The 16,175-nt window shown below is 43.7% G+C and overlaps 1 protein-coding gene across 1 annotated transcript; it reads left to right on the forward strand.

Annotated features, from left to right (window-relative positions):
* The first annotated feature begins 852 nt into the window (after nt 1–852).
* On the forward strand, nt 853–15,791 carry TMEM128 (transmembrane protein 128). Its single transcript, XM_090035589.1, has 5 exons — nt 853–1,011; nt 2,820–2,961; nt 6,353–6,514; nt 9,028–9,137; nt 13,537–15,791. Exons 1-4 carry the CDS (start codon nt 897–899, stop codon nt 9,125–9,127), a joined length of 519 nt encoding a protein of 172 aa, XP_089891715.1. The 5' UTR covers nt 853–896; the 3' UTR covers nt 9,128–9,137; nt 13,537–15,791.
* The last annotated feature ends 384 nt before the right edge of the window (nt 15,792–16,175 follow it).

Raw genomic sequence — 16,175 nt, forward strand, 5'->3', positions numbered from 1 at the left:
CAACCTGCTGCCCCCAGGCACCAGCCCCTCATGTGTGGGGTGGGGTGGGGGGGTCAACAAGGGAAAACCCCTGGTTTCCCACCTTTTTCCCCTTTAAAGGAGAATCCATTTTTTAAAGTTTGTTTGCAGCCCTTTTACATATTCTTGCAATCCACTTTTGGGTCACAACCCACACCTTGAGAAACCCTAGCTTGGATGGGGACAGGGAGAGAATGGCTTGGGCAGGGACGATCCTGCATCAGGCAGGGGGTGGACTCAGCAACTCCTATGGGTCCCTTCTCTAGGATGATTTCCACAACCACCTTCTGAAGTGAGAGTAACTAACTAGCTGCAAAAAAACCTCTGCTGGATACCATCCCATATCTACACCCCAGGAAATATCAATGTTACTATGACCAGCTTGAAGGGGGAGACGCAAGTAGGATCTAGATAGCCTCTGCATCTTACAAAGAGTGACGGAGGTGGGGGAACAGATAAGCAGAGGAGATCACTTATGGCACAAGTCTCTTTAACTCGGTCAGCACAGGACATCTGGGGCTCTGTTGGCCCAGGCAGGTCGCTACAGGGTTGCCTTTGGGACCCAGAGAAAGAGGCTTCAAGCTGTCGCCGCATCCCCGCACTGTTCCCGCCCCTCCCTGACGGGCCGAGAACACGCGCCAGTTTGTAGCGACACAAAATGCTGCCTGTCCGGAGCGCCCCGGGCACGGCCGCCCCGGGAGTGGGGCACGGGGAGGATCAGGGCCCCTCACTTACAGACAAGAAGGAGTAGGGAAGTAAGAGACCGACCTACCCCACAGCCCCTCCACAATAACGGACACAACCGCTATACTGCTATTTATCCTCTCCTCCAGGGATGCGTCCGGCGTTTAAGACACGTCACTTCCGGGCCGCCCAAAATGGAGGCTGCGCTGAACGAGGGAGACCCCTTCCTGCGGCTCCGGCGCCACTTGCGGCAGGAGGCGGAGTCCGGCGCGCTGGTGCAGCCCTCTCAGGACGGCGGTGGCGCGGCCGGTCGGTGTCTCCGGGCTGGGCTGGGCTGGGCTGGCCGGGGAGCGGTGGGCGTCCCGCGGCCCTTCCCGGGCGGGTGGGATTATCTGGGCCGGACTCGGACGTAGGACTCGCAGTGGAGCACGTCCAGACTTGCGGGGGTCTTCCTGCACCGGAAAACCTGCTGTGTTATTCACACTCCAAACAAAAAGAGTGACAGCTGAGAGCTGGCACTTTCTGAGAGGTGCCTTGAAATGGAAAAGCCCCTCTAGGGTGTTTGTTAGGCCTCCCCCACAGGTGTGGATGGTAGCCAAGTTTGGGGATTTTGACCAGGCTGTGCTAGTGCTTCAGCTGGGACTAAAGCTGGACGTTCGTGGCTGGAGGGTGTTGCTCATCTGCTCAAGGTGGCCAGATTTGGGGCCAGGAAAGAATTTGAGCCCATGGTCAGATTGGTATGGACAGTGGGGGCTTTTGCCTTCCTGTGTAGCAGGGGGGAGGGAGTCCCTCTATGGGGGCTCTCTTGAGCAGATATTAAGAACCTTTTACAGAAAAAGGACAGTGGTAGCTGGGATATCCCTACTTTACCTGTGGCAGGTTAGGGTGTTGTGTTGTCAGGGCTGAGCGTAGTCATAAGGACATGATTGTACAAGATGGTTTGGATAGGGATGATGCTGCCTCAGGCAGGGGTTGGATTAGATCACCTTTAGAGGTCCCTTCCGGCCCTACCTCTTTACAGTTTCTGTGAGAGAGATTGGTATTTGTTAACCTGGCACTGTGGTTCTCAATGTGAGTTGCAGAAGAAATACAAAGAAGATAACTCATTACTTTGAGTGCTACTTACTGTTTAGAACCAGGGGCCTTGTGCTAAGAAAAGAGGTTTTAAAATGTGAAACAGTTTACAAAATATTCGCATTAGTTCAGTTTCCCTCTTATTTTGGCAATGGTGGCTAGCCATGTTAGTCAAATCAGGCAGAAACCAGGGCAGAGTGGCACCTGACTGACTCAGGCATGAGCTTTTTGTGGGCAATAACGTAGTTTTCAAAATACTCGTACTTCTCTGAACCAGTTAATCTTTAAAGTGTCGCTCTACCTTGCCATCTACCTTATGTTGCCATATGTACAGAATATGTGTTCTAGGCTTGATGAGTTGAGCTTTCAGCACCACATGCAAATGTACTTCTGCCTTCGAAACCACCTGTTCCTCCAGTTGATCTCATGTTTACTAGACACTTGGCTTTTCACATGATGAGAATAGTAGAAAATGTTTAGGTAGATTTCTGCATAATCGTTCTTTTATGGTAGTCTGCTATACATACAGTTAGCATAACTAATTTTGGCATGTGACATTAAAACAGTTACCTGTAGGAACATGAACAAGATCTATGGGGAAGGTCAGTTTGCAAACATTGAAATTAATGAAAATGGAAGCAAAGAAATTAGTAAGTGGAGCAGTCAGCTTTACCTTTCCCTCTGTGACATTTATAGCAAATTTAAATATGTTTTCTTAGTAATGGGTTTGTAAGTAGTTAAATACAATTTTCAGTAATGTAAGCAGATGTTAATTTTCTGGAAAGATACACAAACAGAGTTTACGCCTATTGTTAATGCCTTCTGTTTTTATCAAAAGACACCTTGTTTATTTTTTATATTATTTCAGGAAATGAGCAGAGCCTTTTAGGTACTTAGTCTTTAATGCAGAACATCTTTTTATATTGAATACATCAGTCTCCCAAGAAGAATGAATTAGAAGGATTAAGTGTTACGTTTTGTTTGAAAATGTCTCTCTGTCCAATGACACATTATAAAAGTGTAATAATATTCTTTGTTTACAGAAGAATCTACAGCACTAGAGAAAAAAGAGAAGCCACTTCCCAGACTTAACATTCACTCTGCATTCTGGATTTTAGCGTCCATTGCTGTGACTTACTATTTTGAATTTTTTAAAACTGTTAAAGAGACCATTCAGGCAGATAGGTAAGGGAGCCTATTACCATTGAAAGTTGTGTTCGTGTCTTAAGTATCATTTAGAATATGCGTAAAGATTTAAAATAGCAATTATAGTAAACCTCCATCCTTGAGATAAAAGGTAAATTTTTCAAAACCTAAAGGAGAGCTTTTCTCTACTTAATATAAGACTCACTGATCTTGACGGTAGTAAATTCTTTTCTGCACTACCAGGTTACCATATTCATTACCCTTTGGAAATGCTGCATATCTTGTTTTGCAGTGTAGAAACTCTTATTGGCTGTTTCAGGTCTGTTTACAGAAATTGACATAAGTTATCTTCTCAGCTAGGGACAGAAGTTCTACTTAAACTGGTATAAGTGATAGGAAAGTGGTTTAAACCTGTAACAGAACAGAAGCTCCGTGCACATCTGGTTTTAAAATGGCTGAACCCTGTTTAAGGTAAACCTAAATGGATGTAGTATGAGACTGAACTGATTTAGGTTAAGCTGATCTATGGAACTTCTGTCCCAGATCTCTTTCCAATTCAGGTCATGCCCCAGTCACCCAGCATCCTAAGATGCATTGGGAGCCACATACCAGTTTCCCTCACAGGACAGGCAGGCTAGCCTCAGCTGTGCTGTCTGCTGTGGTTGAGCTAGAGCTAGCCCCTTCCCATGGCTCTCACAGAGTGGAAACAGCAGTGCCTATGCCTCCGAGTTGTGTCTTGCCTGCGCCTGTCAACCCTGCAGGGCAGCAGGGGGAGGAGAGGTGGAGAACAGGGCCCCCGGCTCTGGTCTCCGAGGGTTGCCCGTCTCTTTCACCCCTGTTCTTCCCTGCCGGGGGCAGGCTGTCACAAACCACTGACCTGCTGTGGGGAGGGGGAAAGGAGTCTCTTCCCTCCCCTTTTCCCCCCAACTTTTCCCTTCTTGGCTGGCCTCTGTCCATGTGGGGGGAGCCCCAATCTCTGTGGTTTCCCCTGACCAGCCCAGGACCTTCCTCAGCTGTGGTCTACCTAGCTTCAGGGTGACTCCTCACCCCCACAGCTGGGCCAGCATAAATCACTGACATGAAGGAGGAAAAAGGGAATGAAGCCCTGCCATCCCAGTCTTGGCTCCCTGAGCTGGGGTCTAACATTGAAAGAAGGATTGGCCCTCCTGTCCAGCACAAGCCCCTGGGGCTGCCTGGTGTGTCTTACTGGCTGCCACTGGTTCTGGGCTCTGGCAGGATGTGCCAGGCAGCGGGGATGGGAGTTGTCCACAGAGGACACGATTGGGCCTCACTTACCTGGCACAAGCCCCTGGGGCTGCTTGGCACATCTGGCTGGCTGCTGTTGCTGCTGGGCTCCAGTAGAACATGTTGGGAGGCCCAGGGTCTTGTGTTGAGCAGAGAGGCCCAATCCTGTTCTGTGTGGAGTGCTCCTGACCCCACCACCTGGCACATACCTTCTGGGCCACCTGGCACATCCTGCTCAAGCCCAGCACCAGTGACAACTGGCAAAATGTGCTGGGCAACTGGGAGTTTGTGCTAGGCATTAGAAGCAGGCATGCTCTGTAGAGGACAGAATTAGGCCCTGCCACCTGATGCAAGATTCCTGGGCCTCCTGACACATATTGCTGGCTACCGCTGGTGCTGGGTTCTGGTGGGACACATCTGGTGTTCTGTGGGGTTTGCAGTACATGGCAAATGGAATAGCTACATGGTGCAGGATCGGGCCCTGCTGCCTAGTGCAAGCACGCGAGCCGCCCAGTGTGTTCTGGCAGAGCCCATCACCATCAGCAGTTAGACATGCTGGGCAGCCCCAGGGGCTTGTGCTTGGCAGCAGGACCCAGTCCTTTTTATGGAGCTGGCTAGGCAGGCAGGGAGTGGGGGCTGAGACTGGGATGGGTAGCTTTGTTCTCCCCTGCATGTCAGTGACTTGCACCTGCCTGGCCATGTATGGGGGAGGAGTGCTCTTTTACCCCCGCAGGGGCAGGCTGGGAGATGTGTTCCAGCACCCCCCCCCCCCCCCATTTTCTGGCCTGGGTCGGTGGAGGCCTCCACTTTGATTTCCAAAATGAAAACTAAATGTCCATTCAATTTGTTATTGCTTTAGTACATGCAGCTTAGAGAAACCTGCAATGATTGAATAGATTCCACCTTCAGCTTTTTGGCTTCTAGTTTTAAGACCGACAAAACAGGAATTGCACGTAAACACTCAAATATAATACCTGGACTTGGTATAATCTAACAGATTTAAAAATATATATTTTCATGGCTTTTCATGTTATTACTATTTTACAGAATAGATGTGTTTGTAGGTATTGATTTGCATTAATTGACTCAACTTCCATTGGTTTCACAGGCAGAAAAATCTCAATATGTAAGTGTTCTCTAGGGCCTCCTGCAAATGCTGATGCCAAACTTTACTATGGTTGGGGTAATTCCATTGGCTTCAGTGGAAATACTCTCATCAGTTAAGCATGTTCCTATATGTTTGCACTGTTGAGATTAAACTGGAAGAGAGACTTGAATTTGGCTGAAGTACTAGGCTGTTAGGATTATTTCATGATTAGATTTTTGGATATCTGAAATTAAACAAAAAGGAGAATAACAAGGTAGGCAGCAGTAACAGATCAAGTGATCTGTTGAAGTTATTTTTCTGCCCTATTCTATGATTTCATGACTAGGTTATCAGTTCTTTGGACTCTTACAGTGAAGAAATCTGGAAAACTGCTTTCTTTAAAAATAGATATATAGAGAGATTATTCAACAAGCTTTATTACTGTACTAATTTCTTTATTTTGAATATAAAAGCTTTATTTAAAAAAACTTATTGATTACAAGAACCAGTGGCTACATTTTTTTTAACTTGTCTTAAAACAAAGATTGGAATTTTTAATATAAAGCTAATCTAAAGAAAAATAATGTGTGCAAGGAAGATTTTAAGTCACTTAATTTTTTTAATCATAAATTCTTACCCAGTTTTCCTTAATCTTGTGGATATGTAACAGTTATATACACACATGTCCTTGCTTGGTAGAATATATATATATTTTTTAATTCAGAATGTTTTCCCTTATCTTTCACAGTAACATTTAAAGCCACATCTCAGTAATTTCCTTTATGTAAAAAAGCTTCAGCAAATAGCTGCCCAGGACTGATGAGTTGTTTCAGGTGTTTGCTGCAGCCGTTTTGTCAAAGGATCCCTCCTGTAGCTGTGTTCCATCTGAGTGAAGTGCCAGCCTTTGAAGTTAAGACACGATAGCCACTCAAGCAACTTGTTCTTAAATCAGCAACTTGCTGGGAAATAAGTGAGATGCAAGCCAGCCCTATATGAAAAAAATCGGGTTTTTATTGTATTGTCATTTTGATTGAATTAGTAAGAGCTATAGATTGAAGTTTGGTTGGATCTAATTTTTATTTATTTATTTATTTGCAGTTGGTCATTTGTCATTGGTAGCTGTTTGTTGGTTGCAAGTTTATCTCTTGCTTTTTACTGCATATTATATCTTGAATGGTACTGTGGAATTGAAGACTATGATGCAAAATATCCAGTATTGATACCTGTCACAACTGCAACTTTTATTGCAGCAACAATTTGGTAAGTTATGATTTTGCAGAAATACAAAAAAAAAAAAATCAAGACCTAAATAGATCTTATCAATGTTCCTGATGTATAACAGGCTTTCACATTTAGTATCTAATGGATATTTAATTTAAAAAATCACTCCGTGTTTTTGTGCATCTTCTAATGTGTTTCGCTTTATTAATATAGTTCTACAGAGCTCTCTTATTTAATATTCATTTTAGATTCTGCCACCTCTATGCTTTTTTTAGTAATACCATCTTTTACAGCAGTGGTTCTCAACCAAGGTGCTACAGTACCCTAGAGATCCTTTCAGAGGTGTTGGTGCCTGCTACTGCTGCCATGGCTAGGCAAAACTGCCCTGTGTATCTCTGTTTCCAGCTGATGTGGTGTGGGGCTGGATCAGAGTGGCTGCAGCTGCAGGGGATGCCGTGCTGCAGTCTGGCTGTAAGGGAGGTCCCAATACTGTAACTGAGGGGGAGGGGGCTATGAGCCCCAGGGATCAGGCCTCTGACCTTCCCCCAGTGAGCTGTGCCCTGAAATGCTAACAATTTTTATGCACTGTATAGAAGAGTTTAGAAAGGGGAATCTGGAGTCTAAAAGAGATTGAGAATCACTGTTTTACAGGCAGACTTCTAAATCAGTGGGGTTATTTCTAGAATATTAAATACTACTTCCTCTTAGTAAGGGCATTAGACCTGGGTCTCTTTAAAAGGCATAAACATAACAAAATTCCTTCCTTCTAAGACTGCAATAAGGAAGAGAAATTCCAGGTCACTATAAAAACAATCTATGAAGAAAACAAAGGCAGTGCTGAAACAGGAATTTTACACATCACAGTTGTATCTTGAAAAAGGAAACTCCTTGTTATTATCAGAAAGTTCTTATTGCAGATTCGAGACAAGGCCAGTAACAGTTGAACCCTATATTGAGTCCTCTTGGCTTCTCAATCCCCAAACCCTCTTTGGCTTCTCAATCCCTTCCCCCCCACTCCTCCGGTATTACCAGGGTACAAAAAAATAGCTGAAGATTTTTCTAAGCTAAAAATTATGGTGTATATAGCTAATATTTATTCCCCACCCCCCTTCTGCTGCCCCCAGATGATGATTTTAGTTGTACTCAGATTTTCAAAGTGGGGAACTAGGTAAAATGTTTATAGCAGTGGTTCTCAACCTTTTTTTGTACCAGGACCCACTTGTAAACATTGATGGCCAGTCCTGCCCCAGCCTCACAGTGTTTGAGGTGGAGGGGTGGGGGCTAAGCAGCCTTTTGCAGACTGGAACTCTACCAGCATGGAGGGGAAAAGCCATGGTTTCCCATCTTTTTATCCTTTAAAAGAGAACCAATCCATTTTTTAAATTTGTTTGTGACCCTTTCATATATATTCTTGCAACCCACTTCTGAGTCACAACACACAGGTTGAAAAATGCTGTTTTACAGCACAATCAGTACCCAATACAGATGACTCTTCTGAATGTTGAACATATTTATTTATTTTTTTTTTTGGTAAACAGAAAAAGGAGTCAACCCATCTTAAAATATAAGCATATGTATGTTGGCTCACACCTTAAACTTTTATTCCTTACAAAACAAGTGTACATGAAAACAGAAAAAAAGAAAAGGGAGAAAAATTTGTACTCTCTCCAACTTGAGACTAGCTATCTTCTAAACTGAAAGTGCTTTGTTGCGTGGGTCTTCGAACGGTGTCAGTAAGTAATCTTCTGTGGCACATTTTATGGAAACCTTGAAAATAAGAGTGGGTTAGGAAGATAATGGTCAAAATTAGCATAGAAATTTTCTTTTTTTAAGTCAAACCTTTAGCCTCTCATTTATATATGAAAAATAGTACCTTGATATATTTTTCCTATTTTTATGCTTTTTCTAAACTGTTCTCTGTGCATACAAAATATTTTGTGAAAAATGCTACATAAGTAAGAATAGCAAAGAGTTAAGGCCATCGTTATTGACTTTTTTAGACTCCAGGCATGCCTCTGTCTTGTAAAATTGAGCAGCATCTCATTTAAAAAACCTATTACAGTGCATATCTCCTTGTAAAGGGGCCAGGCAGAGACGGGGGGTGGCAGGAGGAGGAGTAGCTGGGCAGAGGTAAGCTATCTTTTGGTAAGGGAGGGAGGCAAGAGGAAAGCTACTGGGCAGGGCGCTGCAACACCTTGATCGAGAATCACTGAATTAAGGAGAGGGCGCTGTGCTTTGACACCATAGATTCAATGTATTTGTTATATAAAGTAGTAGGTAAATGTTTTATTGGAGGCAACTTTTTTTGCCCCCTCTATCTGCTTTAATTTACTGATATGTAATTAATAACTTTCCTCTATCTGCATTAATTTACTGATGTGTAATTAATGACTTTTTATAGTTGCCCTTCAGGTAATAAAAAAGACTATTTCATTGTATAGAGAAAAATGTTTATTTTAGTAAGGCTTTTATATGAGTCATTTTTAAATTTTATTGATATAACAGTATCGGACAGTGGAAACAAAACTGAAGCTTCTTGTTCTTGTTAACAGTTTCAACGTTGCATTGTGGCCTGTTTGGTCATTTCTCACCCCTGTGTTGCTGTTCACTCAATTTATGGGAGTTGTGATGCTTATATCACTCCTGGGTTAGTTCCCTTAAGGTAACAGACTTTCTAATATCTGTGTGCACCGATAAACCTGTATTGTGAATTATAATAATTGTTTTATTTGTCAAATGCCTTATGCTGTAATAAGGATGAAAAAGAAATAGATTGTGGTTTTTAAAAAATCCTTTTGGAAAATGCAGCTCATGCTATAATTTCTTCTTTCCTTCACACACATTTCAGGAGAGGAAAAAATGGAGTTGAGCTAGGGTTGAAATTAATAGCAGGTATGCTGATATTGTTGGTGTGTATGTGTTGGATCCTGGGACCTTGTTTCTTGTGCTTAGCATGGTATGGGAAAGAATAAAAGTAACAGACTAGAAGAGGAGTAAGTGGCTAGGCAAGGATCACTGAATGAATAGGAGTGGAAGGCAGGTGAGTGGATGCTGTTTTTCTAGCCTGGTTAAAAGAGGAGCTGAATGAAAGGGTGTGAAGTTTAGTGGAAGAGTTTGGGACTTGAAACAGGAATAATAAAGCAGGCTCTGTGTAAAGTAATGCAGCGAGGTAGGTGTGTTATCAGCCTCTGAATTAAATTTAAAATGTATGGCACTAAAATGGCACTGCAAATTTAATGTAGCTTTGATAGGTATGGAGTAAATGAGTAGTCTTGTTTAAAACACTAAGTATGTGAGTATCTTTGGAGAAAAATTTGAACCAAAAGTTACTCTGACCAGTGAAACCTAAATATGGCATTGAAGGACTAATTGCACAGAGTATTGCAGTGTGGCAGGCCAGTAGGGGGCGCTCCTGCGTTGAGCCGCCCACCTCCCTGCGCCCGACCACCTTCCAGACTCCGTATGCCTCCCTAGGGGAGCCTTATGCTTGGCCGACCCCTCTCCCGGAGCACACTCGCTAGTCTGGGGGTAACGTCGCCGCCACCACCCCGAGAAGGGACTGTCTCGGCCCTGTGTCCTCGGGGAAACACAGGCCTAATAGTCCGATGGGTACTCGACCCAGTATAGGCACTTGGGGCACTTCCCCAAGTCAAGGGGCAAGAAGTAAAGTCCTCCCTTAGTCCGCAGACCTAAGGGGTCTCTTAGGCGTAATTTAGACCCACCCCTCAATAAGTCTCCCACACCAGTCAAAAAGGAGAACTTTATTGATTACGAGGGGTAGGGGAAACTAGGGTACAGGACTGAGCAATATCTTAGAAATCCTAAAGAGCAAACAGTGTGGCTGAGGTAGCCTTTTGATTACTCATCTGTGTTACTGCCAGCTAAATATCTAATCCGATTGAGTAGCTTACTCACAAGCATCTTCCAGAGTTCTCCAGTTTCTCCTCTGGAGTCTTGGGGTGAGAGAGAGAGCTAGGTCCAGATGGTAAGGCTTCTCTGTCTCCCCTGCTTTGCTGCTGCTTCACCTCATGGCTGAAGAGAGAGAGACTCCTCCCCCCCCCCCCAGCCTATATAGCCCCTGTGACCTCATTCACCTGGTCCAGTGGAAGTCAGCCCCAGTTGGCTGTTAGCCAACCATTTTGAAATACATCACCTGTTACCAGGCAGATTCCAGCTCCCCAGGTAGAAACCCCTCACCCACCCAGGTGGCAGAGGGAGCAGGTTCCCCCCTCCTCAGGAATGCAGCCAGCTCAGGTTACCTAAATAGACAGGCCGAGGGTGCGGTCCCCTGTGTGCTGGGCCCATCCTAATCAAATGGTTGCAGCTCAGAGATTTTAGTCAGTGTCACAGGGCAGAGATTTTGGGGAGAAACAAGGTGGCTTTCTGCCACACTCCCCCCCCTCCCCCCCTTAAAAGCTTGGATCCGTAGCTTCACAGAGGTATGGAGACAAGTGTGCTTGTGCTGGGCCTCTTCATGCTGGGCCTCCCGCTCCATCCTTTTCACCTCCCACTCCATCCTTTTCAGCTCCAGCTGAGCCTCCACATGCTCACGCTGGGCCTCCATCTCCATCTTTGCCTTCTCCTGCTGGACCTCCATCTCCGTCTTTTTCAGCTCCAGCTCATACCTGAGCTTGCCCTGTCTCTCCTCCGGAGGGGTTGATTTCCCTGAGAACTGCGAACTTGGCATGTGGCGCTGTGATTCTGGGGAGGACTCAGGAGTTGGCATGTGTGGAGGTTGCTCTATGGCTGAGTCATTGTCACACAGGAATTTAATCAGTTCCTCCTTCTTTAGCCCTTTCTTCACATGAAGGCCTCTCTCTTTCACCAGCTCTTTCAGTTCAGGCACGGTCTTTTGGGTGTACTGCTCCGCCATCCTGGCTATCTACACTATCCAGTCGACCCGATGCCAAATTAGAAATTATTTGCTCAAGGGATTTCAGTGACTCTATTACTCTTCCCAAATTATGCCTGTAAAGCTTCAGGGTATTCAGATCCCACTGCTACCACCACGTGTGGCGGGTGCAGGTATCCCACCTAGGTAAAACAGCTGGGTATTCGTATCCCACCTCTGCCACCACGTGTGGCGGGCCAGTAGGGGGCGCTTCTGCGTTGAGCCGCCCACCTCCCTGCGCCTGACCACCTTCCAGACTCCGAATGCCTCCCTAGGGGCGCCTTATGCTTGGCCGACCCCTCTCCCGGAGCACACTTGCTAGTCTGGGGGTAACATCGCCGCCACCACCCTGAGAAGGGACTGTCTCGGCCCTGTGTCCTCGGGGAAACACAGGCCTAATAGTCCGACGGGTACTTGACCCGGTACAGGCACTTGGGGCACTTCCCCAAGTCAAGGGGGCAAAAAGTAAAGTCTCCCTTAGTCCGCAGACCTAAGGAGTCTCTTAGGCGTAATTTAGACCCACCCCTCAATAAGTCTCCCACACCAGTCAAAAAGGAGAACTTTATTGATTACGAGGGGTAGGGGAAACTAGGGTACAGGACTGAGCAATATCTTAAAAATCCTAAAGAGCAAACAGTGTGGCTGAGGTAGCCTTTTGATTACGCATCTGTGTTACTGCCAGCTAAATATCTAATCCGATTGAGTAGCTTACTCACAAGCATCTTCCAGAGTTCTCCAGTTTCTCCTCTGGAGTCTTGGGGTGAGAGAGAGAGCTAGGTCCAGATGGTGAGGCTTCTCTGTCTCCCCTGCTTTGCTGCTGCTTCACCTCATGGCTGAAGAGAGAGAGACTCCTCCCCCCCCCCCCCCAACCTATATAGCCCCTGTGACCTCATTCACCTGGTCCAGTGGAAGTCAGCCCCAGCTGGCTGTCAGCCAACCAATTTGAAATGCATCACCTGTTACCAGGCAGATTCCAGCTCCCCAGGTAGAAACCCCTCACCCAGGTGGCTGATGCCAGTCACGTTGGCAGAGGGAGCAGGTTCCCCCCTCCTCAGGAATGCAGCCAGCTCAGGTTACCTAAATAGACAGGCCGAGGGTGCGGTCCTCTGTGTGCTGGGCCCATCCTAATCAAATGGTTGCAGCTCAGAGATTTTAGTCACAGTGTCACAGGGCAGAGATTTTGGGGAGAAACAAGGTGGCTTTCTGCCACATGCAGTACTTGTTTTCTCTCAAACTTCCAATCTGGTATATCATATCTAAGTATGAGAAACTTGTAGTTTCTTCCTCTTTCCCATAAACTTATGGAACATTGACATTTTATGTCAGACAAGATAAGTGTGCATTTTCTGCTACTTTGGGGGGCAGGAGTTTCGTCTTTTCACCCTCCACCAAAATGGTGTTCTGGACTGTGAATGGTAGGGACCATTGAGGATGGGCATGGGTCTTGGGGAATCTTGACTAAATGATGGTCTAGAATACTTGGCAAGGATTAATTCTGAAGGCAGCCTGTGCTGGAACAGGGGAAAACGGAAACAACCATTACTACCCATTATTGTTGTCTCTTTCCCCTTTGGTTGTATGCAGAGCATTCCATTCCTAGACCACATCTTGCCTTTTAAACCAACTCATTTCCTGGCCTGCATTCTGTTGTTTCAGAAACTGCCAAGCATCATAAGAAGTCTCAGATTTTCCTAGAAGGCAGCCAGCCCTCTTTCCATAGTTGAAACAGCCTTCAACCAGAAGCTTCCCACTGACAGATTTGAGAAATCCATTTCCCATAGTTATTTTGTTCTCCTACCTGGCTGCCAGAATTTACTACCCAAAGTTGTGATCCTGTGAAAATAAATAACTAAAGAAGTTCTCTTATTAACTGCCTTGTGCTTAAGGCATCTGGATTATCCAAGGAGACCTTTCCTTTCAGAAGAGGTGGTTGGTTGATTAGCTGACTATCAGTAAAGTGTAGAAGGCTTGCATATGCTCATTCTGTTCTACTCTAAAACAGATGGCAAACCCTCACATGGAGCACATCTGTCTTCACCATGTCCCTTTTAGTAACACACTTGTCTTGCAAGATCTTTAATAGTTCTAATGACACAAAATGCTGAGTATTTTTATTCTTCTTTACAAAAGCAAGCTGAAAACTTTTCTTTCTTATTTTCTGAATTTCTAGGTGTCAAGAAGTCTGCCTCTACAAGGAAGTAACTAACTTGGTTCAACTTTAACTGCTGTAGGTTCTTTGTGGACTTTGACTTGCAACATTCTATTTCAAACTTCTTTAAGATTCTATTCTGCATTTGCAAAATGTGAATCTATTCAAAAAATTCATGCCTGATCCATCCATGCCTAGCTGCCTTGCAATTGGATATTGCAGGGGGAACTGATATACAGGTAGTGGTGCATTCTTACTAATTGAATGATTTGTAATATTTGTTACTTTAATTTTAAATATTGTACTTGACTCAGTTGTAAAAGTAATATTGTGATGAATGACAATTCAGAACCCTTTTAAACATTTAAATGTAAGGAGGCAAGTTTGGCTGAACTTCAGTATTGTTTCTCTTCCTGTAATATCTGCTGAACTATTGACATGTGGAATCTGATAAACCGCTGATTCTGAAGTAGCAGTATAAGCATAATATTCCATATGTTAAAATGCGTTAAAAGAAAGGTTCTAAACTGTTACCTAATAATTTACTGGGCCTACTTTAATTTCTGATGAAATTGTGACCTATAGCTGAGGAGCGTTCAGGATCTGAGAGGAGCCTCCAGAGTAGCTTGAAGTTTGATGTGCTGATAACTGGAATAAATTGGCTCAAAAGAGTGAATGTCACCAGAAAATCATGCTGTGCTCTTGTAATTCTTCATGACCAAATATAGTGACTCCATGACCAGTTTCTGCCAGCACTGTAACAAAAGCAAGCTGTAGCAGAAAGTTTAGTTTAAAAATTGATATGCATTCATATTTCTCCAATAATAGCTTAGCATACTGCTTCTTGGAAAAACCTCTTTATTTAAAAAAAACATATGCAACTTATTGTGGGATCTTTACTTTTTGGATATAAGTAATGGAAAACTATATTGCACTCTGATATTAAACATTACCAGTTAGTTCATTTCATGTATGGAAACAAAAGCTGCTTATTGCTGTGCCCCCGCCCTCCTCTTTCCCCTCCCCCCCCGGCTTTTTTTTTGCTTTTAATAGAGAGGGAAATTTTGGTATTTTCTAATGGAAAAAGTGCACAGTGTTTAATCATAAGGCTGTCTTGGGTAAAAAGCTCTGGACCAGATCCAAAACGAAGAGACTTAAGTGCCTTGAAGAGGACTTGGGCATCTAAAGTCTGCCTCACTCCAAAAGTAAAGGGGATGGGAGGGAGGAGGGGTAGCTTGCTCTAACAGCTGCCCAACCTTGAAATAACCTGCAATTCAGTAGATACTGTCTGCTCAATCTGAAAACTCCCTATGCATATGCAGAAGCAAAGCCATGTCCAGAATGGTATGTAGTGGTTAGAATATGGTTCTGGGAAGTGGCAGGTATGGATATAAATTCCCTCAAGTTAGAGGGAATTTAACTGATGTAATCCCCTTACTAGATGAGTGCTCTACCACAATGTATACAAGGTGTTCACAATTGTTTAAAAAATGAGCAACAGCTGCAAAACAGCTTTGTTCTGCCTTTCATAATACATAGTATAAGGCGCTTTAGCACCAGTCTCTGTGATTGGGATTCTGCTCTGCACTGAGCACCAAAAACTAAATTTTTGCAGTTGCTGGTAAGTCTTTTTTGGCCTCCCAATCTAAAATACCACCCAAACTAGTCACTTTAAAACTCTGTCAACAAGTGTAAAAAGAGTGTCAATAGAGGATGCTGAATCAGTTTATCTGGATGCATGAACATAACTTAATTTATGAAGTAGTTATTGGTGGTAGAACCACAATACATGTCATGCTTGGCAAATATCAAAATGGATGAAAATGATATGCATGCATATCACTTTTGCGTACAACGTAAGGGAAACAGACTGTATAGATAAATATGCATTAAACTAGTAAAGTAAGTTGACAGCTTGAGTAACATTTAATTTTACTTCTCAGATTCAAGTAAAATGTTTATTGCTCTCACAAAATCTTACAAGGGAGAATTTCCCCAGCCATACATTTTTTCACTTTCTTTTAACAGCTGCCATGATATCATGTTCATATCTGTGTAAATTCAAAGTAAATGTTGTTTATCCTGATATTTCAAATGTATTATTGTTCCAGGGATAATAATTCTTGCCACTGTACACATTAATCAGATAAACGTTTACGTTACTTTAAATTGTTTTCAATTTTTTTCCTGAGTTAGCATTACTATTTGGTACCTGCTTAATTTTCCAAAGGTTTTTTGACTGAATATTTTTAATAAAGTTTCTTTATATACAGAAATGACAGATTAATTTTCAGTTAGTTAATATTATTAAACCTTTATTCTAACCAGCAGCCCCTGGGCGCCCCTTCATAGGTGTAAGTCCATAAACTAATTCTTACTGAATGGATGCAACTTTAAGCAGCCTCATTCACACCGTGAGATTTTTTTTTTTTTTTTTCTTCCCACATCCTCTTTCAGTGACAGCAAAGCATAGCCACATTCTTGAATTGACTGAAGAAAGTAGTGAGAGAAAGTAGTTACAACCATGTTGTCTTACGATGTTTTCCTGGAAGATCCTCACAGACTTCTCCATATTTGATTTTTATTTGCACTTTTATTTTTTCAAGTCTATCTGTTTCCCATCCCCTTCTCACCTTGGTAGTGGGGGAGAAAATGGCCGC

Source organism: Crocodylus siamensis, chromosome 2 (genome assembly GCF_052110815.1).
Source record: "Crocodylus siamensis isolate JL-2025a chromosome 2, ASM5211081v1, whole genome shotgun sequence".
Classification (NCBI taxonomy): Eukaryota; Metazoa; Chordata; order Crocodylia; family Crocodylidae; genus Crocodylus; species Crocodylus siamensis.